The sequence below is a fragment of the Strix aluco genome, chromosome 19, assembly GCF_031877795.1.
Source record: "Strix aluco isolate bStrAlu1 chromosome 19, bStrAlu1.hap1, whole genome shotgun sequence".
Lineage (NCBI taxonomy): Eukaryota > Metazoa > Chordata > Aves > Strigiformes > Strigidae > Strix > Strix aluco.
The window spans coordinates 15,540,904-15,563,540 of NC_133949.1; the positions used below are offsets into that span (position 1 = coordinate 15,540,904).

The 22,637-nt window shown below is 46.5% G+C and overlaps 1 protein-coding gene across 1 annotated transcript in view; it reads left to right on the forward strand.

Annotated features, from left to right (window-relative positions):
* Positions 1-2,388: 2,388 nt before the first annotated feature.
* KSR1 (kinase suppressor of ras 1) overlaps positions 2,389-22,637 on the forward strand; it is a 72,251-nt gene continuing 52,002 nt past the window's right edge. Inside the window, exon 1 of the mRNA XM_074844797.1 lies at positions 2,389-2,729. Within this exon, the coding sequence (XP_074700898.1) occupies positions 2,475-2,729 (255 nt within the window). The 5' untranslated portion in view covers positions 2,389-2,474. The remainder of the gene's footprint in view (positions 2,730-22,637) is intronic.

Here is a 22,637-nt window from a genome sequence, read left to right on the forward strand (position 1 = left end):
CTTCTCCCGTGAGCGCGACAGCCTCACGAACGCGGGCCGGCCAGCGATGCTGTGCGGGGCCCCGAATGCAGGGCGCCCGTGGAGTTTAGTCAGCACATTTTTCCATGCAGGCCCCGCGGGCAGCCTTGTATGCTGGGACTGGAATGCTGCCCACTTATGGTAGCCAGTTAATGAGGCCGGCACTCCCAACGCGGTACACAAACACTTGCAGAGAATGCCAAGTATCTTGTGATGCACAGGCCACAATTTTCCTAGTTTGCTCCCTTACGCAATGCACTCGGTTTCTTGTCTATTAGCAAAAGGATGTTCTCAGGTGGGTATGCAGAGAACGTCTACAAGATTAATATCCCTGTTAATAATATCTCCCAGTTCCACGGTCACCTGTATTTGAGGTGTCAGTCTGTCAGAGTTCTACAAACTAAAACTTCCACTGCTAAACTTTCAGTGCTCCTGAGAGGGGGTAGCTGAAGACTTTTTTCACAAGGTCAGAAATACGGAGGTAATAAGCAAAATAAGGTACTTTCCCAAAACCACAGGACTCATCAGATGGCAAACTAATTAAACCCTAATCCAGCAAAGCCCTTAGTGCGTATGAAATTTACAGCTTGTGAATAATGACAATGAAATCAAATACTTAACCTGACCCACATTCTTGAGAAAATTACTAAACAGCATATGCCACACTACTTGATGCAAACGCACACAAACTAATGTGGATACCAGTATCCATCTAACCATGAGAAAAACAGCTCGGTGTCAGCTGATGTGCCCTGCTCCACTGCCTCATGTCCTATATTCATATTGTTTCCCCCCTTTTATTTTTTTGCATAAAACTCTCTTCTATATTGCCACATGTGGCTCAGATGTCATTTTAGCTTTTAAATCCTGGTGTCAATCTTGCCCAAATTAAGGAGGCTGTCTTCTTCTGTCAGCAGGATGCAACTAACTTGCCTTTCTGGATCCCTCACGTCAGATGAACAGTCCTAATTCTTCTAATAACTGGGAGATGCACGATTCCTGCACTGACATCTCAGTTCTGTGCGAGTCTGTCAGACATGTAGGATATGCAACCAAATGCATCTGTAATGCAGTTCCCTGCACCATTTTTCTAGAGTTACCATTGTGAAAGCTGAAACCACCGTGGTTCCACGAGGCCATAATACAGTTCTTTCCTACTCATGACACGAACGAACCCACACAACTATTGCACTCAAGTGTTTATATTCACTAAAAGATGTTTATAATAATGGCCACTTCATGTACTAGACCTGCACTTATTCTTTACTAAGTAAACGTTTATGTCAAATAGAACATGTACCTGATCGATTTATAGAACATTTAGGAAAGGCTATTTTAGGAAAACTCTCTATGGCCTTAGCAAGTGACTTGTTTATAGCCAGCACTTGGTTTGTGCTGGTATAATGGCACAGATGTCACCAGGGCCACAACCGCTCATGCCACACCACAGCCCCCAGCCCCCATGGCTCTGTCAGTGCCACGGCCGCAGCAGACCCCCCCCCTCCGGAATCGCGCAAGGGGCTGCTGTGGGACGGCGCTGAGCACACACAACGCCATTTTGATGATGTTTTTAACCTCCGGACCTTCAGGTCCTTGTGGCATTTAGCATCTGCTGACACACAGACGGGCTCATCCCGCCGAGCACCGCGCTCCCTCCAGCACCAAGAGCTGTGAGGGGCCTGGCTGGACCCCGCGCCCACAGCGAGAGGCTTCCCCAGGCCAGCCGGGCCCTCGCACCTCCGGGTGGGCCCAGCACTGCCCCTCACCCCTTCTCCTTCAGTGAACCGGCGCCGCGGACTCCTCTAGACCGAGCTGCAAGTCCCGCCATACCTGTGGGAAGTGAGGCGGGCTGAGAGGGCGGTGAGCGGCTGAGGCGGGCGGTGAGAGGCTGAGGGAGGTGCTGAGGCGGCAGGAGGGGATATTGAGGCGGGCGGGCACTGAGGGGCTGAGGCGGGTGGTGAGAGGCCGATGCGGGCGCTGTGAGGCACGCGGTGAGGGGCTGAAGGGCTGAGGTGGGCGCAGAGGGGCTGAGGCGGGCGCTGAGGCGGGAGCTGAGGGAGGCGGTGAGAGGCTTGAGGCGGGCGCTGAAGGGCTGAGGCGGGCGCTGAGGGGCTGAGGCGGGCGCTGAGGCGGGAGCTGAGGGAGGCGGTGAGAGGCTTGAGGCGGGCGCTGAGGGGCTGAGGCGGGCGCTGAGAGGCTTGAGGCGGGCGTTGAGAAGCTGAGGCGGGAGCTGAGAGGCTGAGGCGGCGGGGCGGAGCAGCCGCCGCCTGCGCGGACGGGCCGCACCCGCGCTGCCTCCCAGTCGTGCATGTAAATGCGCGGTAATTGCCCGGGGAGGAGAGGCGAGGCGCGGCGAGGCGGAGCGAACCGCCGGCTGCCCGCCCTCCCTCCCTGCTGTTGCTCCCCCCGCCGCCGCCGCCGCCGCCTCTCCTCCCCGGCCTCCCTGATGCCGAGGCATGGATAGAGCGGCTGCCCTGCGAGCCGCCGGCATGCTGGAGAGGAAGGAGCGGAGCGGTGGCGAGGCGGCGGCGGGCGGCGGGGGGCTGCGGGCGGGCGCGGCGGCGCGGGGCTTGCCGGCCGTGCGGAGCACGCTGCAGCAGTGCGGGCTGCTGCAGGACCTCATCGACATCTCTCTCTCCAACCTGCGCGGGCTCCGCACCAAGTGCGCTGCGTCCAACGACCTCACCCAGCAGGAGATCCGCACCCTGGAGGTACGGGGCTCGGCAGCCGCGGGGGGACCGGAGGGGGAGCCCCGCTACCGCCCCCCCGGCCGTCTCTTCCTCGCAGCCGGGGGCCGAGGCCTGCCCCTCGCCGGGGCCTGCCCCCTCCCCTGGCGCCTTTTCCCCTCCGTACTGGTGCTTGGGCCGTGAGGCTCCCCTGCCCGCCTTCCCCTCTCCCCCCGGGGTGTACATAGGCCCCCCCCCCCCCCAGCCCCGCTGCAGCCCTGTCAGCGGAGGGTCGGTCCTCTCCGCGGCCCGGCTGTGGGGCCAGGCTGGCCGTGGCCCGGCCCCCCTCAGCCTTCCGCCGGTGGAAGGGCGTCCCGGGGAGCGGGCGGGGGAGGACAGGTGCGGGGGAGCCGCTGGGCAGGCCCGTGGGGCGGCCGTGGGGCTCCCCGGACTGCCAGGCGTGTCCGTGGGAGCTGCGTGTCCCTGCTCCGCCGCCCCGGGGCCTGTAGCTGGGCTCCTGGTGTCCCTGGGAAGGTGGGTGCGATGGGAGGTGGGGACCGGAGGTGACTTGAGGGCTCCCAGGCAGAAGCTGGGTCACCTCCTCGCCCTGTCCTGGGAAGCTGGGTGGACTCGCGCTTTCCCTCAGGTCTTTGGTGTTTGATGGTTCCTGCCCTCCACTCCAGGCCTGGCTCTGTCCCTGGCTCGGTTTCACTGATCTAATCTGATGCTCATTTTCACTCCGTTGGTGTGGCTGACAAACAGCATCATGGGCCGGGTTGGAGAGATGTTTTGCCATATAGAAAGATTATATGAAACTCTTTATGTGTAAAACATGCTGTTGTGATGCTTTCAAAGAAGGGCTGAATCTGTATACGAGTCTGCATAAGTATTCAGAAAGGGAATGTAGATTTATTTTTCCTTCGTTTGACCTTTACATACTTAAATAACATTTCGTTTTACCTTGTGTGCAGGTAGTGTTGCTCTAAGCAGAATAAACAATCCCCCCCCTGCCCCCTTCTTTGATAGAAGTTTCATGTAAAGGCTGATGGTCCTTTTCTCCAGTCTTGATACTGGAGGCTGTGGAGGTAGAGCATTGGGCCTCTAGGAAGAAAGATCATTGCAACAGTGTGACTGTAACAAACATATATGCTGCAAAATCCATCACATGAGAAATGAAGGTTGGGAAAAAATTGTGAAACAATAGGTGGTAGGTAGCTTTTGGCACAACCTCTTGGAAATCTATCTTTTTTTTTTTTTTTCTTCCTGTGCCTTTTTTGTGGGTTATTTGTTTGTTTTGTTTTGTGGGTCTTTTTTTTTTTTTTTAATTTATAGCACTCTTTTTCCTCCTGCCACCTCCAAATAGCATTCAAAAGGCTATTCTTTTTAAAACAATATTTGTGTAGGCTTTTGACAACCCTACTGATGGCCTTTTTAATGCTCAAACAATGTCAATCAGCATCATTTCGGAAAATGATCATCAGTATTTTGCTGGGGACCTGTTCTAAAAGGAAACCTTTATTCACAAAGGATAAAGGCCTGCTGTCATCTTCAGGTTCTTCTTAAAGGAACAAAAGCTGTTTCTAGTGATAGGTGAGTGTGTGCACGCATTCCTCTTAAACATTTATCTGCTTAAACAAATGGGTGCCACATTTGCTGATGATCATAACATTTATGATCAGAAAAAGTCTTAGCTGAAAAAATTCTCTTTGCACGGTCCAGTATATGATTTCTCTGGGAATTCAACTGAGTACTGGATCGCTGCCAACAAGTGAAGCTATGGACATGGACCTGGACTCCGTACCCTTTGCTCTGTTTGGTTGCCTGTACCGAAATACATGTTGTCAAGCATATTCCGAGTCTTGCGCTTAACTGTCTGCGCCAGCCTGCAGTGGGTTTGTCTACAGACGCAGAGCAGAGACCCGGGCTGTTGGAGATGAGGGTCTGTGTTTACTTCCCTAAGTTGTCATTTCCCGCGGCGCAGCGGAGGGCGGTGGGCTGCAGCGCTGTCTCGAGTACCAGGTGGCATTGCGCTGTGTAATTATTGTGCCTGGGTTAACGCGTCAAACACGTGTGTGGTCATACGTGTTTGCTATCGGTCGTATCAGAGGAGACAGGTGCTCCAATACCGCAGAGAGCTGGTGTTGCTGATGGTTTGAGCTGCGCAGCTCTGGGCAGGCTCTAGGCAACTCCTCAAGAGTCAGTAGTTTAACCAGAAGCTGGGAGCTCAGGGGTCTCCAGAGCCTGTGGTGGTTCTCGGGGTGGCCTTGACAAGTTGCCAGATGGCTCTGTGGATGGTGATTAGTGGCTGCTGGTGGTGTGATCGCTGCAAGCTTCATCTGTACTTTGGATTTGAATCTACTGTTCTTGTGCAGAAACTTCATGGAAGAATAATTAGAAAACTTAGCTGCATCGGTATAACAGGTAAACTCTGTAGCAAAGCCACAAGGAAACGATAAAACATGTGATAGATAAAAGCAGCAAACTGGAAGCAGGAAGTACTAGTTTGGGAAGGGAGGGCACTTCACTCTGGAAGCTGAAGAAGTAGCTCCTGAGGCCAAAAGTGAGGCTTCACGTGTGTGATTTGAAGACAGTCCAATATAGTAAGTCAAAAATCAGTTTATGGATTTCACTTTTTGTTTTTATTCAAAGGGACCAAAAGTCAGGGAAAGTTCCATAATATGATTTATATATAGCTCATACATCTCTGAAAGTTCTGTAATGTCTAGTTTTGGTGTCAAAACTGTGAACTGAACAGGCGAAGGGATATCTCCTGGACATAATCTTCTCTCTCAGTGAACTGTGGACATTCAGACCACCCGTGCATGGGGGTGAACGCTGTCAGGTGGACGCAGCTGCCTGAACCTGATACCAGCCCAGGTCAGGCAGAGGGGAGTGCTCATTGCCACTTCTGATCCCAAGGTTAGCACAGCCCTGAAGTTCTGAAAGTGGTTGTAATGTGAATGGAATCAGTAGCCTAAAACACCAGTGCAAATTGATCTAAATGCTTGTGTTACTTTTTACACTAGACGTATTAGCTTGGTCCTTTCGGCACCGCTTTCCTCTGTGCCTGTTCACAGCCTAGATAGCGGTCACGTATACCACGTGATTCATGATGTGTGTGTTTCAAAGGAGAGAACATCAACCTACTAAAGGTATTTGAGGGCATGTCCCTCCCAATTTACTGAAATGCTTTAAATCCTTCCTCATTCCTCTTGTGTATAAGGTCTTCTCAAAATAAGGCACATGGTAGATAAGGATTTCAAACTGGGACCTTGACAGGTAAAGGTAAGCACTCATGGTAGCTCGGAAGACTGCGGGGAGAATTTTCTGTAAAAAGGAGAGAAGGGGCTGTGGGAATTGCCTGCAAATAATGTGCAGAGTGTAGATGTGTTACGTGAGCTGAGCTGACCCTGTTTCACATGTAGGAAGGCCATTTCTTAGAAGGGCAGGGAGTTTCCCTGTAGTGGAAAGTCAATTGTGTTAGTTTGGTTATTAGCAGAGTAGGTTCTCTCACAAGGTCTTGTATTTTTTGAAAAGTTTTGTGTGTTCTGCCAAATAAGTGCTTGAGTGTTTTTCTTGTTACCCAACGCTTTGGTATATGGCTTGCTTTCAGTTCTGTCCTAGCAGGTTTACTCACTTCTCAAGTCAACTACTGAAGCTGAAATGGAAAATAATGGTAATTTTAACTCGTATATAAGAGAGCAAAAAATGTTTTGCCATGTGGTGAACGTCCAATGATGCTCCAAGCATCCTTGGAAAGAAACAACTCTGTCAGTCTAACTCTGTCCCTACACTAATCCTTTGCTTGACTCTTAAATTGTTTTTGCAAAGTTAGAAGCATATTATTTTTAGCTGTATTTCTCTGTGGAAGCATTATCTTTCTGGACTAATTTCTCTGGCTAGGAAGCTGATAGTGGGACTAGACTTGACATCTGTAGTGAAGCACATGAAACTTCTAACACTGCAGCTCAAGCCAGTCTGTTGGAGGTGAGGAGAATACAGTCCTACATGCTGGCTGCAGGGAAGGTTCCCATGGTTTCTCAATCTCTTCTGCTGAAAACAGCATATAGCTGGTTTGGTAAAATGTGGGAATTACCACCCTAAGTAGGACACTTTTTTTTTTTTTTTTCACCCCTGCCACTTTTAACTGCAGAAAAGACGAGGCAGGACCAGGCGGAACTGAGACCTGGAGTGTCTTTAGATTGCAGATGTATTTTCTTTGTACCTTGGTTGTTACCTCATAAGAGCTAACTGCACTGGTTCTGGCATGGAAGCTGCCTCCAAACTGGTTATGGTGGGAGTGTCAGGGTGGGGCGGGAGCACACATTGCTAACATCTGCCTGCTCTTTAAGAAAAACTGTCCTTGTTGCTCTTTGGCTGGACTGTGTGATAGAGACAGTCTTGGCCCCATGTGCAAAGATCACTTTGACTTCTCCCCCAGGAATGTCTTCTGTTGAGCACCTCCAGAAAATACAACACCAGATCAGAAAGCCTGACGCAGCTTTGCTGTGTCATAAATCAGCAACTCTACTACCCCACAAATCAGTCTTTCGTATTGGCTGAATGGTACCTGTGGATTAAATACGTTTGAACTTGCTTTGGCATTATCTCGATTCATTGGGCAATTTGGCTAGAAAAGGCTTATCTCTTACCAGGCAGTCTCTAAGCAGAAACAAATGCTTTGAAAATGGGGGAGGCATGAGAGGGGAGGAAGAGGAGTTATAATTGTCCAAACTTGCAGACTGGAAGTTGGGCATGTGGTATGCATAAAGAAAGGAAGACTGTGTGTTTGTACATTGGAAGTAGTGGGAGTAGTGAATTTTTCAGGCCAAACTGCAACCTGTAGCCACATGTTTGAGAGCCTTGTTCAGCTGAAAAGACTTCCTTTTCCAGCAGGTCTTATGTAAGAGAAGAAGAAAGTCTCTTACTTCATCTTACTTTTTGCATATATGCAACACATTTGTTTTTCTTAAAGGTTTTCTTAAAGGTGTCTTGTTTTTTGTAGGACTCTCTCTTTTTTCTTAAATTTGTGCACTTGTTTAAGATAGGCTTCAACAGAGGTGCTGTTTGACTTGGAAGGAGGGAGAACCATGCATTATTAAGTCTCAACATCATTTCTTTATGACAGTGTGTCTCTGTATATGATCAGAATTTGCACATCATAATGGAATTTAGCTCATCTCCTACCACTGATGTTGTGTAAGTGTTGACACAAAAATTCAGCAACAGTGTTTTAACTTACCTGGCATTTCCAGGACAAGCTCTGATGAGTAGGTTATCATCACAATATGACAAGGGACTCTCTTCACTTTTCTGTCAAGGTCTGTTTGTACTGCTCGCCTTAGGTTGGATTCTACACTGCACTGAATGGGAAGCAAGAAAGGAAGTATCAGAGTAAGGCTTTGTGCTGCCTTTGTGTCTCTGAGGCTGCTTGTGTGGTCACTAGATTATGTTAAAACAGAATTCTTCCTGCTCATCTTCATGCAGAGTCAGCTTGAAGACCCTTTTCAGCAACTGAGCTCCAGTAAAGAAGTTCAGCAGAGCCTGGAGTCCAGACCACTGTACGTACCTACGTGCCCAGGCACACTGGCAGGAACCCCCAGTCTGTCGTGTCAGACAAGCCGCAGCCTCTGTGTACGATACAATGTTTATTGCATGTTCAGAATTGATCTCATCAGGGAAGTAGCCCGACTTGAACCTCAGCTGTATCTAGCTAAACTCATGGATGTAACCAAGCCTGCAGAAATACTACCTGAGCAGAACTTGCTCTGCTGCTCCAGTTCAAATGCTAGCTGTTAGTAACTGTGTTTTACACAAGGAAAACCCCAGTTAGTGTTACAGCTGCATACTAGTGACAGATTTACAGCTATGAGTCAGCATGGTGGTACACAAATTTATCACCTATTTTTGTTCATAAATAGGCATACTTAACAAAAGAAGTCATGTGACACACCAAATTATTTAGGAAATAGTTATGCTTAAAATGATATTTCCAACATAGACCATGTAATCTTTCAGATGCTTGAGGGCTAAAGTCTCACCTTGCCTTTAAGGCTAAGATTTTTTTTTTATCCTTATTTTCAGCCCATAGGGAATTTTATTCTTTTTTTTACCAAAAGAAAATTGTAATGAAAACAAGCCTGGCTTTCTCTCACTGTTTCAGGGATTGGAGAAGGCATTGGCTAGATTACTGCTGTCACGAAAGGCGCAGAATGATGTCTAGATGACACCACCCAGAGATACTGACTCAGACATCTCTTAGAGATTTGCTTCCCTGCTCGTTTCTCACTCCCAGGGAGTAATCCCACACAGTCGATGCTACCAGCAACACAGTGTTGCCACGGCTGGCAAATCAGGGCAACAGAGGCTCTCTGAATCTTGAAACACACCTGTTCTGAAATAAACAGGTAGTTCTTCCAAGACCTAACTTGTGAGCAGTTGTGCATCCAAGTGTCGTGGGCACTCCTGCTTCTTGGTGGGAGTCTGAACCTCGTCACAGACTAGCTCAACGTGACTAAGAAGCAGTTTGGCAATCTGGCTTGGCTCAGCTATTCCTTACTGGCGTAGCTTGGGTAAGGGCAGGTGGTGGGTTGTAGTCAGTGCCCCCAGAATCTAGGACAGGATCTGTCCCAAGTTAAACTAGAGAAACCCTGTATTGCTGATAAGGGGGGAGGACAACAGAGAGCCACCAAAGTATGCAGGTGGTCAGATATGTCTTTTGCCTTAAGCTGGAGCTGCACAGAGCTCCTGTGCCACCTACAGATCCCAGAGGCACGTCCCAGCCAAGCTGTACTCCCACTGTACGCACTCAGAGGAACACGAAGTAGTCACTGGTGCAGCTGTAGCATTCACTTGAACCTGTGCTAGGCGACAGTCGCCGGTTATACAGCTGAGCTCACTGTCTATGTTGTAAACCTGCTTTTTGCATGAGCTGTTTAAACTGAACCCTGGAGCATTCCGAAGGTGGAAATTCAAACCTTATCTTAGCCCCTAATCCCTCTGGTCATGTGTGTATCGCAGCCCAGGCTGATAATAGATGTCTTTTGTTCATCTTTCTCTAAGCGCAGCACATGGCTCTTACGCCTGAGCTGTTGGGGCCGTAGGTAGATGGAAGATGCAAATCTCATTGGACTTACACACCTGAGCTCCAGACTGTTCAACTGGCAACATGACCCATACAGCGATGCTTTAAATTGCTGTTGAAATCGATGTGGTTATGCAAGTGCACACGAGATGAGGAGCTGGCTAGTGGCTTTGCTTCCAAGAAGTGAGTGGTGTTGGTTGGTTGTTTTTTAAAAGAAAGGGGGGGGGGGGGGGGAAGCTAGGGAAGAGATCCTAGGTGGAAATAGCTTGCAGCTGGCTGCAGAAGTATGCAAGTTTAGCCTAGCAAAGGGATTGTCATGTTCAGCATAGTGGGCAAAGCATGTGATAGCAGAAAGGTGTTAGTGTGGAAAAGACTAAAACAGAACTCAACGCCAGGATATTTACTTGCTTTGGCTCTGTTTGAGCCTTTTCAGGTGTTATACAGTATATCGTTCAAAATACCTAAAATTATTTGTTTCCTACAAAGTAAAGCCACAATGGCAGGTAAAAGTAGCCAGCTTTTCAAGAGACCTCTCCCCACCTGAATATGGGCTATGAATTTTGTAGCTTGACTAGCAACGCTTTTGGTCAACCAGAAGTGATTCGGGGAAGGGGTGTAACGGTGCATGCAGCACGTGTGCTTAGCTGGCTGTGACTCAAGTACACTTTCCATGCTTTAATGAATGAGAAGAAAAAAAAGAGACAGCTTCCTGTTGCGGTGTTTTTTGGGGTTTTTTTTGTGTGATTTTCCTAAAAGGAGAAAACAAGGAGTCTCCTGTGTTTCTTCTGGCTATCCTCAGGGAGGTGGTTGGTGGGACAGTGTCAGGGCTGGGGCTGAACCCCACTGCAGGTCCATGGCATCCCCTATCTAAGATTGGTCTCTCCTTGTCATTGCCATGATTTTTTTTTTCTGTGAGTGTGTCGCCTTCTGAACCCTCCCCTTAGGCAGAGATAAAGGATGCCCTGGCCCATCACAGTGCACAACAAGCCACTTACCAGGATATGCTAGTTCTAAATTTCAGTAGGGAGAATCTATCTTGATGTTCTGTTTTAAAGGACTAATTCCAAGTCTGCTTGGACTCTCCACTGGGGCTACGCTGTGTTTGCAGGTGTCTACAGGGAAATGCTCACTTGGCTTAAGTTAGGGCAGTCACTGTCCAGAAGGTAGTTGAACAGTAGTTAGTCCTTTAATGTCGGTGTAAATGGACTTACAAATATCACCAGAACCTCTCTGGATATTGGCTGGTACAACTCAGAGAACAGTTGCAATGAAGCTGCTTCGTGCCCGTTAGCCATTCCCTGTCTGCTTTCAGGGTTCTGCCGGCAAAATTGGACCCAGGGCCTCCATCTTCCTTTTGGTACTTTTAAATTTGGCTTTAAAGTTAAAATATAGCTGTCTTTTTTTCTCAGGAGTGTATTCTAAAGTGAAGAGAGGCCAGGTCTCTGTCATTCCTTTTCTGCCTAGAGAGCAAATCTAGTCTGTACTGTGTGCATCTTGGGGAAGCAGAGGACAATCACAGGACACTTAATCAGTAGAATAAGGAATCGTGCTTTGATCAGGGGCTACAGAGTGCCTCCAATACGATGATTATTAGCTATCCCAAATGGACGAGCTCTAATAGCAGAAGCTGTGACATCCACTTTAGAGCAGTAATTAACGTGACACTGAGGAATCTTGCTGGGATGCAGCAGATCCAGGCTCTGAGCTGGTCTGACCCGACGCTGCCAAAACAGGTAATTGGCCACAGTTTTCAGAATGCAGCCAGGAGCCTCTGGTCTGTGTCCCTGAAAATCTTCAGAAGCCTTTTGTAAGTAAGTTTAACAGGGCAGGCAAGCACTTTCCTGCCCAGTTCTATTCTCCTTATGTGCTTCTAAAACATGGGTTTGTTGATTTATCAAAGAACTTTCACTTCTGTTTGAAGCAATCTAAATTTAGAAAGGAAGTCTTGAGCTTCTCGTTGCTGCTCTGTGTGTGTGGGCTATTGTTGAGGCTTGCAGATTTCAGTGTGAGGTTTTATTTTTAGTTATTAATGATGCTGAATAAACTGGAAAGAAGAAATAATTAATATGTTTTTCAGATTGAGAAGTTCAACCGGGCATCACCGCTAAAAGATATTAGATAGGGGAGGTAAATGGACGTGTCAGTGAGTACAGTTACTGGAAGATGTGTGTCAGTGCCCCTTAGGCTGCCGGTAGCGCTTGAGGAGAACCTCTTCACACCTGTTTCCCTACCCATCCTTAAAGCATGGAGAATTTTCTAGTAACAATTTTCACTGTCTGCAGCAGTGCTTTTACCTTTAGAGTAAGCTAGAGGACTAAATCCTGTTTGAGGATACAGTTGCATAGCTCCATTGAAATAAGAAGTAGTAAGATTTTGTTGTTTAAAGCTTCCTGACTGTTTTAGACGTTTCCCTCTTAAAAACTGTTCTTCATGTGCCAAGCAAAACGTTTCGTTTTACGGGCCTCTTGTCTCTCTGACCAAAACTGAAACTTTCCACAAAGTAAAACATTTCTTATGAAGGCTTCTAACTTTAACTCTCCCACAATTTCTACAGACAGTTCTGAGTGCCTCAGACCAGCAAGTATCAAACTCACTAAGTGCAGATCAGATGCAGTATATCTTCCCCCTCATTTTAGTGAATTCTAGAAGCTATGCCCTTGTCTGTTCTCCTTTGTTTTAAGGAAACAACTGACTAAAATACACAGGTATTGTTATCAGGAGACCGATCCATTTGGGGAGATTTGCATAGGCCTTCATTCTCTTCCCTTTGGAAAAAGAAAAGTAAAGAAAAGTTTCTCCCCCCCCCTTTCCTTTGAAACACAAGGGTGTCTGTAAATGCTTTGGAAGAGGAAGAAGGTGACGGTGTTGAAGTAAGGTGAGCTCAAACACCAAAGACCTAGCATTTGCTCACACAACTAAGCTGGGAGAAACCCTAGAATAGATTGCAAAGGGCTTGTCAACCCCATTTGTATTAAGCCAGGATATTATGTGTGTTAAAACTGGTTTGGTCTTGCTTTGTGGGTCAAGTGTAGTATTTGTACAACCGCTGGCTGACTGCTACAGGCCTGATTTAAGCACTGTTGTATTGGTGGATTTCATATGGGTATAATGAGACAGAGTTCCTGGGGGACGCCTCTCGGTGTGCCCTAAATTCCTGGGCCATTTGTAGTCATGGCTAGTGACTTGAGTGGAGTCTGGAAATTAAGGTTTGGAGGGACAAAAGAGACCTGCTTTAAGCTCAGGACTCTAGCTACTGCACTGAAACACTGGCTGGATTTGTGCTGAGACCACATTTGTAGGAAATAAAATCCTACTTTTGGGGAAGATGTTTTTTATAATGATGTTAAACACACCTCTGTAGCAGTAATTACCTATTTGCATCTAACTAAATGGGCCTTATCAGTTGTCATCTGCCACTCTATAACTGGAGGCGTAGCTAACTTAGCAAGAGCTAGCTGAATACTTCTGCTAGGGTGACACTAAGATTTAGTTTTTGATTCTTATGGAAACTAAATCTACAACACCATTCTGCTGCCAAGGCATGCTCCAGTTCCACTGATGTGTTCTTTCCTTACTTTTTTTCTACTGTGTTATTCAAATTGCCTTAGTTGCCAAGAATAACTAGTTTGTGGTCTGATGCGAAGAGCTTTGAAGTTAATGGACAGCTTGCAACTTAAGGTTTCAAAATGAAAGTAGTAGCGTCTATCCCTTGATTTGGGTGAGAAACGAGTACTCTGTCAGCAGCAGTGCAGTGGCGATGCAGCACTGCTCTCAGCCGAAGTCCATGGGGGTGTTGGAGTGCTCCTTGCAGCTCCTCTCTGTAGTTGAGCTGCCTTTGCTGTGTTCCTTAATGAAGGGGCAGATCCTGCCTGTAGCATTTTACTGACAGATTTTTCAGTGTCCTTCTGGACTATTGTGCCAAGAAGGGTGAGTTGAGAGAGACTTAACATCTGGATTTGAGGCACCCAGTTTTTCGTGGAGGTGCAGGGAAGAGAATGCAGACCTGGCACTACAAGATATTCCTTCTTAAAGCCACGTACAGATATCACTTTGATCGTTGCTGTGGTAGTCAACTTTGTGATCCAGTGAAGCAACTAGGAGCCATTTGGAATGGGAGGCGAGGAAGACTGAGGAGAGGAAGCATCAACCAGTGCTGGTGGCTCGGGTGTCTCTGTGACAGTGTGCCTGGTCCTGCAGGAGTTGAGCAGCAGGAGCTCTGAAACATGCTCTGTTGCCAGTGCTCCTGCCCAGACAGTTCAGGGTTAACACACTGCAGGTGTAGAGATCTTTGGGAAGAGAAGGGATGTGAAATGCCTGTTACCTGTCTAGCTCCAGAGACCAGTTTTTCTTAGCCCCTCACTGAACTCTGCAAGTGAACTCTGTGGCAACAGAGGCCTCCTAACTGCCCGAGGCACGTTTCAGGGCATCTTTCTCGTTGTTAGCGACTACTGCTGTGGGTCAGAAGAGCTTTGAGCAGGCTGCTGGGGAGCTCACAGAAGCACCCATGCTCGATTCTGGCCTTCTTTATTGTGCTGAGTTAGCTAGGACTAGCTAAATCCTTCTGCTAGGCTTAATCTGCATCCTCTTTTCAGTTCTCTTAGTGCAAAATGCTTCTGTTTGGTAATCTTTCCTGGGCAGGGCTCCACTATGTACTTTCAGCCCAGTGAATCCTGCTTGTGCCCAGTGCAGTGGGTGTGTTGTGTCCCTTGACTGTCTCTACCCTGCAGTGTCTTTCCAGCTGCTCAGCTTTTTGCCTTATCGCAAGGCTTTGTCCTCCGGCTCAAGCGTTGCGGACAGCCTCTCCGAGGCCCCACAGCCATAGCCTGACTCGGCAGTTTTGCACAGTTCTGGCTTGATCTGCAGGGGGGAAGGGGAAATACATGAGGAAACGCATGGTCTGATCCCTGCCTCTCCCTTTCGCTCCTCATGGATCCTCTCCATAAATAGGCTGGCTCAGCCTTTTCTGTCTTCCTGTATTCCTGACAAGAGTAGCCTGGTGTGAGGTCTCTTCCACACCAGGCATGGCCCCTTTATACTCCAAAGAATAAAGTCTTCACATTCAAACTGTTTTGCAGGGTGGGTTAGCAGCATGCTCTTTGTCAGCTTTCCTGACAAAGCCTCAGTGGTGTGAGAACAGCATCGGCAAGCACTGCAAGGCTCTGCATTGCTAGAATTCTTTAGAGTTCTAAATGCTGAGCCTTCAGCCCCTTAATGCAAGAAGTTGTGGCTCTGACATTTATTTGGCCTCAAACTCGGGCAGAGGACATGGGGAACATTGGAGAGCCACCCTGATGGATGAGGGATTTTGAAATTTATCAGTAAGAAAAGCTCATTTCTTTTGGACAAATTATTTTGAGAATTTTCCTTCTAAGAAGTCCTGGTACCACCTCTTTTTGCAGTGCTGGCATATGAAGTAGTCCAAAGTGCCTTCTGTTCATGGGAGAGTATAGTGTGGTTTCCATGCTGCTGTGCAGATGGTTGCTGAGTTGTCTAAGGATAAGACTTTCTAAAGTGCCCGACCTTCCTGTCCTTAAATGATAGGCATTCTGGGAAAGGTACTTAGAAGTTAACCTGCACAGCAGCAGTTGTGAGAACCACCAAGGAGAGGGTTGAGTTTTGCAGTGTTTATTTTTGAAGTGTAAGAGAGTCTAACAATTTTCCCCGTAACAAAAACTGGCACGTACCCAATCCCGATGTAACTGCAAATAGATTGCAGCTTCTGTGAGATCAGTGTGGGTAACATGGCGTAACTTTGCTTTGATCTCATGTAGCTACACCAGAATCACGTTTAATTACTTTGAAAGCCTGAGCAACAGATTCTCTTACCCCAACTGTGATAGACAAGCTCAGAGGCTAGGCTGAACCTTCAGTTCTGCACCTAGTGGAGGAGTCACTGTTGTCTTCTGAGGTTGCAAACGGGGAGACCTTTCACGGCTTAAAATCTGAGGCTGTGTGAGAGACGGGCAGAAAGAGTCAGGTTGATCCAGTGGTTAGTGTCCCTGCTCAGGAGGAACAGCTTAGTCCTCATGAGCCTTCCAAGTTACTTGGGTAATTGCTGGGTTACAGGAAGGTTTTTTTTGCAAAATGAGAACAACGGCTTAACAGTATCAGAACAGCCCTCCTTCACTCATCACACTGGTGACATGACACACACTTTCACTCAAGAGGGTTCAAATCCTTTTCACCTAAGGATTCTGCGTAGACGCATGTGAAATAGGACCTATTTGCTTTGGCTGAGGGTCTGACCCCAAAGCAGGAAGCATTTCCTCTTTGGTTTCTGGTGATTTGGGGATGGCAGTGCCCCTGCCATTGCAGGTGTGTGTGCAGCAGCTAACTCCCAGGTGACTGACTGGAAGTCTCTTTCCTTAATGACTGTTGTCCACCTGATGGGCTCTCTTCCAATCTGTCTAGAAATGGTGTGGTTTGGTACCTGTCAAATCTTGATTTTAATATCTTTTAATGTTGCTTTCATTTCCATTTTTGTTTATGCCTTTGCTGTTGGGGAATGGGGAAGGCAGTTAGCAATATATCCTCAAAAGAAACCTGTTTCCAGGTGCTGGCAAATTAGGCTATAAATATGCATTTGTGGCTGAGGGTTGGCATGAACTCTGTATGAGGAAGGAAAGATTTATTTTGGGTATTGCATCCTCTAGTGTGGGCTTATATGGGCAAGAGCTATTCTGTGTGTCTGCATTGCTAACTTTTTAAAAACTATTGAGGATTTTATATTGCAGCAGTTTCCACTCAACTTTCTGCACTCAGCCCAATCCCTGTGTTTACTCTAGCTTCATTCTGCTCCTCAAAATCAGCTCAGTTTTACTGTACCTGGTGACAGGGACCCAACCTGGAGGTGTGTATCAATTTATCCCAGCCAGAAATGAGCGTGGCTTCTAGGCCAGGGTATTTGTCCCTTCTGAAACTCCACAGCATGTCTGCTGCTACCTGGCTGTCCAGGTTTGACCTATCTGTAGAACGGGATTTAGGGCCTGTGTTGTGACATACCAGTAGTGCAGTCTGCAATAGTCTGTAACATGCTACCATCTGTATTGATTAAGATTATAACATCACTCCTCTTCAATGGCAGCTGAGAGACCTAAGAAGTGAAACTCTCTTAGACACGAGAGTAAGAAGAGGCACGTTTAAGAGGTGAGCCTTGATTCTACCCTGGGTTGCCCTTCAGCTGATGGAAAAGAAATGCCATATTTTTTGGGTCTATGTTGCTGGAAACAGACAGTAGTGTTAAAGCAGCCCTTCTTATGAATTGTACCTCATTCTACAGAGTACAAAAGTCTGTATTTTCTTCAGTAAGTTCTTAGTTTCCAAGCAAAACTTTGATCTGGGTGATACGTATTTGAACTTTGGGGCTACTGTAGACTTATACTTGACTCCCTGATGTTAGGTTTATGTACGTGTCTCTTAGTTGTGAAGTAAGAAATAGAGCTCTTTTCTTCCTCAAATGTTGAAAGACATGGAGAACATCTGCTGTGAGCTGTGTGCATTTATCTTAAAACACACATGACTTGTGGCAAGGTGGTCATTATGTTCCTATAATGTATTTTCCAACTATTATTTAATCCGTAAGACATATCTTTCACAGTACAACAGATACACAGCTTTAAAACTAATGGCCTTGCAAAGTTTAATAGTATTAGCTACCGACTACTGTACTCATTAGTGGCTTGATTGCTACCAGCAGTCCTCTCTACAGCTTTTATAAAAAAGACTTGCCAGTTCTCCGACTCATGCAGTTCCGAACTTTGCCTGCTGCTCATTGCTAAAAGCTGCAGTAAACACTTCTGAACCCGTCTGCCTAAGAGATTAGGTCCTTATTCTCCAGGTGCCCAAGTGCCACTCATGAGGACAGCCAGTACTCTTGCTGTCACCTCAGATGCCCAAAGGCAGAACGAAGGCATGATCTCCAGAACAGCCAGCATCAGACAGGTGGAGATCACCCCAACTTCATACAGATAAAGGTACCTTCTTCTCAATTATTTTCTCATGTTCTGATGAGCTTCTACTTGCCATCTGCCCTTTACACAGTTGTCATATCATTATCTGTTCTTTCAGAGACAATTTAATTAGATCTTCTTTCAGTAGGTTTTAATCAAGTGTTATGCGGTTGCTGGTAAATTATTTACAGCCATATCACTTGATGGAACACTTGGTCTGCTAAAGGTATCATGTAAGTGACATCCCTGTAGCAAAGAGTACAGCTGGCTTTAACTTAGGACCCCGCTTGTGCTCCTTGGGTTATCCAGTTGACATTAGACGAATGCTGGGTTATGTGAGCCCACTTTTCTTTACAATAGTAGAAACTGAATGTGACTGTGCTGAAAACAAAGGAGCTGAAGCAGTTTAAAACTAGGGTAAGAGCTGAATTTAGCTCTAGTCTCTGCTGGCTCAGTTCTTTTATAAGTGCCTTTCAAGGTTGAATACCTTAAACAGCGTGGCCTTGACCCTCACTTGAGCTCCAGCTATTTAAGCAGAAGTGCTGTTGTACTGTCTTCAGCCTTGGTCTGATGTAAAGTGAGTGGTTTTTGAATGGACAAGGTAGTAAAAAACAACACACAAATAGCAAAGGATAATAAGCTGAGAGAGTGGATATTTTTAGAATGCAGAAGGATTCTTTCTCTGCCTTTTCACCTGTCCCTTAAGGTGGTGAAAATTTTACAGCTGTAAGATCTCCCTTCTTTCATCTTGTTGGAAGCTTATTTCAGCAGCATCATTTTTTTCCAGTTCAGCTCCCATTCTTTGTGAGAAAGCCCCAGCATGGGAGTTTACCAGTCTCCCTCCACTTCTAAGCTTACAGCACAGGCTTCCATTCGTTGGTTCTATAGACTCTGAAGTAAAATGCAGTTTGGAGAATCAGTGTTACAGAACTGTCACCTGTGGAAACCTTATTCCAGGTATCTATTGTGCTTATTTGGTATTTACAATGAGCATAAGCCTGGGTATGTTTTTAACACTTAGTGTGCAGGCTGTAGATGCAACTCAGGTTCCATTCATTACTGGAGAATCACTGAGTACTTTTGAAGATCAGTTTGTCTTTCTTGCTTCTGTCAAATTCCTTCCAGTGTAGGATTTAAAAGAATAGTTTTGCAGGTTCTTGGTGGTGTCTTGCTTCACTTGATGGATTCGTAGTGCCGAGAGAGAGAAATAGAGCTCAGTTGGAGCTTTGTGATCTGATCCAGAGCAGAGGACAGTAATATGCCTTCATTGTGAAGCTCAAACCTCAACTGAGTGTATGGAGAAAGCATGTTTGATACACTATGGAAGGCCATATCTGACATCAGGCCAATGACTTTTACCCTGATTTTATTTCTGCCATATGCATGTTAAAGAAACAAATCCTGGGTTGATTTACCCTGTGCATCTGATCAATAAAAGTTGATGCAGAAATTGTCCAGACTTTGTAGTTGCACAGCCAAGTACAAAATCAAAATCTGATGTAGTTATCTTGCACAATAATTAAAACTGGGCTTAAAGGGGAATCTAATGATTGTCAGTGTCCTGTTTCCAGCTATTCTGCCATTGTTGGTCTCCGACCTAAAAAAAAACTTTAAACGTGTACAAAAAGCATCCTGCCCTCGGAAGGCTGATGCTTCCAGAGCAGAAGTTGCAACTTACTACTTCCCCACACCACTGCACAAGGACAAAGAACTGTTACCAAGATTGCAAGACCATGTGACAAGGGCTTCTAACTTTTCTTGCATCAGGTGTGGGGCCAATACCACAGTAAATTGGCATAATACCTTGACAACGATAGCATAACGTCAGAGCTGTGCCACCTTTCACAGCCTGTGTCTTGCTCTTGACCCTCCTCTGTTGCCTTCTTCCTTGTTCCTCTCTTTGTATATCAGCTTTGCTGCTCCAGCTCATTCAGGCCGTCCATAGCATCCAGAACCAACTCTTATTTATGTTTCTTCCTTTTGAGCCATATATGTGGCAAGAAATTTCTTGCATGATTCTCTCATCTGTGCCCTCCTAACATGCAACTGCTGATACCCATGACCCAAATAATACTCACTGCTTGTATTAAGATTTCATTTGTTCACACCTAGCTTTAAAATCTCTGCCACTGAAATGATTACAGGAATGTTTTAAAGTCCAATGCAATAAAGTCCAATCTTAAGGTCTTTCTCTGCAGTTTTAAGAGCTTGAACCTTTTCCTGAGGCTGATAATGAACTATTAGTATAGTTAGGAACCAAGAAGAGCATGTAGGAAAGGGACCCTACCATTACCCAAGCCATGCATTCTTTCAGTGGGTAAGTGCAGATGTTTGACTTTAGGACTTTAGGAAATGATGTTCAGGGAGGTCCTGGAAACCCCCCAAGAGACCAATAGACAATTTAGCAGGTCATTGTATCTCGTTGGAGATCATCATTTATCACGAGCCTTTTGTGAAGGAAAAGACTAATTTACAATCTTATTGTGTAGATATACTGGATGTGTCAGCGTGTTTTGAAAGGCTCCTCAGAATGAACAATTGGGGTGAGAAGTTGTGTACTCTGCGATTGCCCCCCTGCAATAAGAGGGAGGACTGCCCATACTCTACCCATGCTCTTTTATCCTTCCTTGTTCTCCAGAAAGACCAAAGACTAGAAGGGAGTGTTCTAATGTTTGTAAGTGAAAGTTGAGCACGTTATAGTCTCAGTTGAAAGGAACTGAAAGCAGTCCACCTATTCATGAGAGCATTTCTACTAGCCACAGTTTTTCTAACCTCTTTTGGCAAGTAGCTAGGACAGACACATTTCAGAGAAAGTGCTGGTAGTCCTGAGGTTATTCAGTATTTGGGAGAGAGGACGGTGTGGAAGTTGGGATAAGAAGGGACTTAACTGCACTTTCATTGCACTGTAATTCTCCCACTGGAATAGCTGTTACAAATGGTGTGGTTGTGAGACAATGGAGCCTCAGCATTACTGATCTGGGTAGTGTGTCTGAAGCACACTCCTGGCAGGTTATCTGCTAGTCTCAAGGTTCAAGCTCAAGTGAAACTATACAGTAGTTGGCTTTATAGCCTGGTCCCTTTCCTTTCGGCTGCTGTGTAACCCAAAAGTTTTTTTCCTCTGTCTTTCTCCCATTGCTGTGTTTGTTGGTTTCAGACATATCATCACTGGTCTGAAGCTTTGTGCAACGGCTAGAAGAGTATTTGCCTTTGTAGCAGAAGGCAGGTTGCTCAGTGTCACTGAGTGCTCCCCTCCCCCAGACTTGGTTATTATTTATGCAACATGATCTAACCCAGAGTGGCTGGGAGCCGATGGTCCAGAGTTCATTTCCAGTTATTATTGTAGTACAGAGCCAGTCTGGTTAGAGGTACTCATTTCCAGCACAGAACATATACCCTTTGAAAGCATAAACAAACTCTAGGTCAGTTTTACTTAGCTTCATACACAAGTGTTTCAGCTAAACAGGAAAAGCAAGCTGGAGTTGAAGCACTGCAAGAAGCTGGTTCAAGCGTCATCTATACTAAACTAAGGTCCCTTCCAGTAGAAGAGAGATACAAGGAGGACTAAGCTCTAAACCAGCAGTGGCAGTGTCCCTTTTCAATCTCTAGAGATGTACTGAGTACAGTTCTTAGCTTTGCCTCAGTATGTGTTTGAACTCCTGAGCTAGGGCACAGCTGAATAAAACATGTGCAGAATCACCTTCCTAGGTTGGGGGTCAGACTTCAGTGGCCCAGCAGATGTGGCTATTCTGACTTTAATGGCCTGAGCAATTACACCTGCCGTCACAACCCTGCCGTGGTATGTGGGTGTAGCTGCTCCAGAGTTCAGTCATCCTAGCTACCACTAACTGAGCTTGTCATCTTAACTGCAATGCTTTGTTTTCTTATTATCTAGGATACTTCTAGAAATCCTTCATAGAGAAGATCACCCAAGGGCCTGGCTCTGAAGGCAGGCATGTTCAGAAATTGTTTACGTGGTCTCCTAGACTGGAGATTAAAGAGGCTGAACTAGGTGGATCACTACCCTCAAAGTGTGAACTTCTAGCATTGGGGTGCCATCTTTGGTGTTTGTACAGTCCCACCAACAATAATCCAGTTGTAACTATAGCCAGCACGGGAGCACTGACTCAGTAAGGGTGCTTGGCTACTAGCAGCAGAGCCTCCCCCAGCTGTCCTTTGCTGCATGCTAATACAGCACTTTTCTAGATTTGAGGCTGAAAAGACACTTTGTACAGCTCACTATCTGTATTCGGAGATGAGACTACCTTATGGTAATTCTCTCTCGTCGCCTTGTTGCGGGTAGTAATGTGCACGCTGCCCTGGGAAACGGGCTCAGGCAGCTCACGGAAACAAGCCAGTTTCATAGGCAGAGTTTAGTGGGGCAGCGCAGGCTGAGCGGGGAAGGGTGGCCTCAGGCTGGGCAAACAGGTCATGCAAGTCTCCAGCCACTCTGTCCTGTGCAAGCAGAGCACCGAGGCTGCAGGAGCTGATGCTCTGGGGTAGGAGTGGCACCAATACTTCCTAAGATCAAAGTTTAGCAGAGTTGAGGCTCCATCAAGTACTAGAATGTTTGAGCTTTGTTTAGCAAGAGCCCGTCAGAATAGTCACTAATTTAAGTTCTTTGCAGTTAATAATTAAGTTCCTCCTACAACATGCCACTGATGTCATTAAATTCACAGTTTCTAAGCCAAGATTAACAGCTTCACTTTGGTCCTTGCTATAGTCTTTCCTTTAGGAAGACACCAGCTTGGATATCATGATCCGACCATTTGTGCCCTGTTTAGGGAACAGAGGTCACATCCTGCTTTGTCTCTGTGCTCTTCCTGTCGCCTCACTCTTTCTGTTCATGTCCCTGCAGGATAGCAGGGGAGTGGGAAGGAAGAACTAGTCTAGTACAAAACCTCATTCAAGACCGAGTCAGAG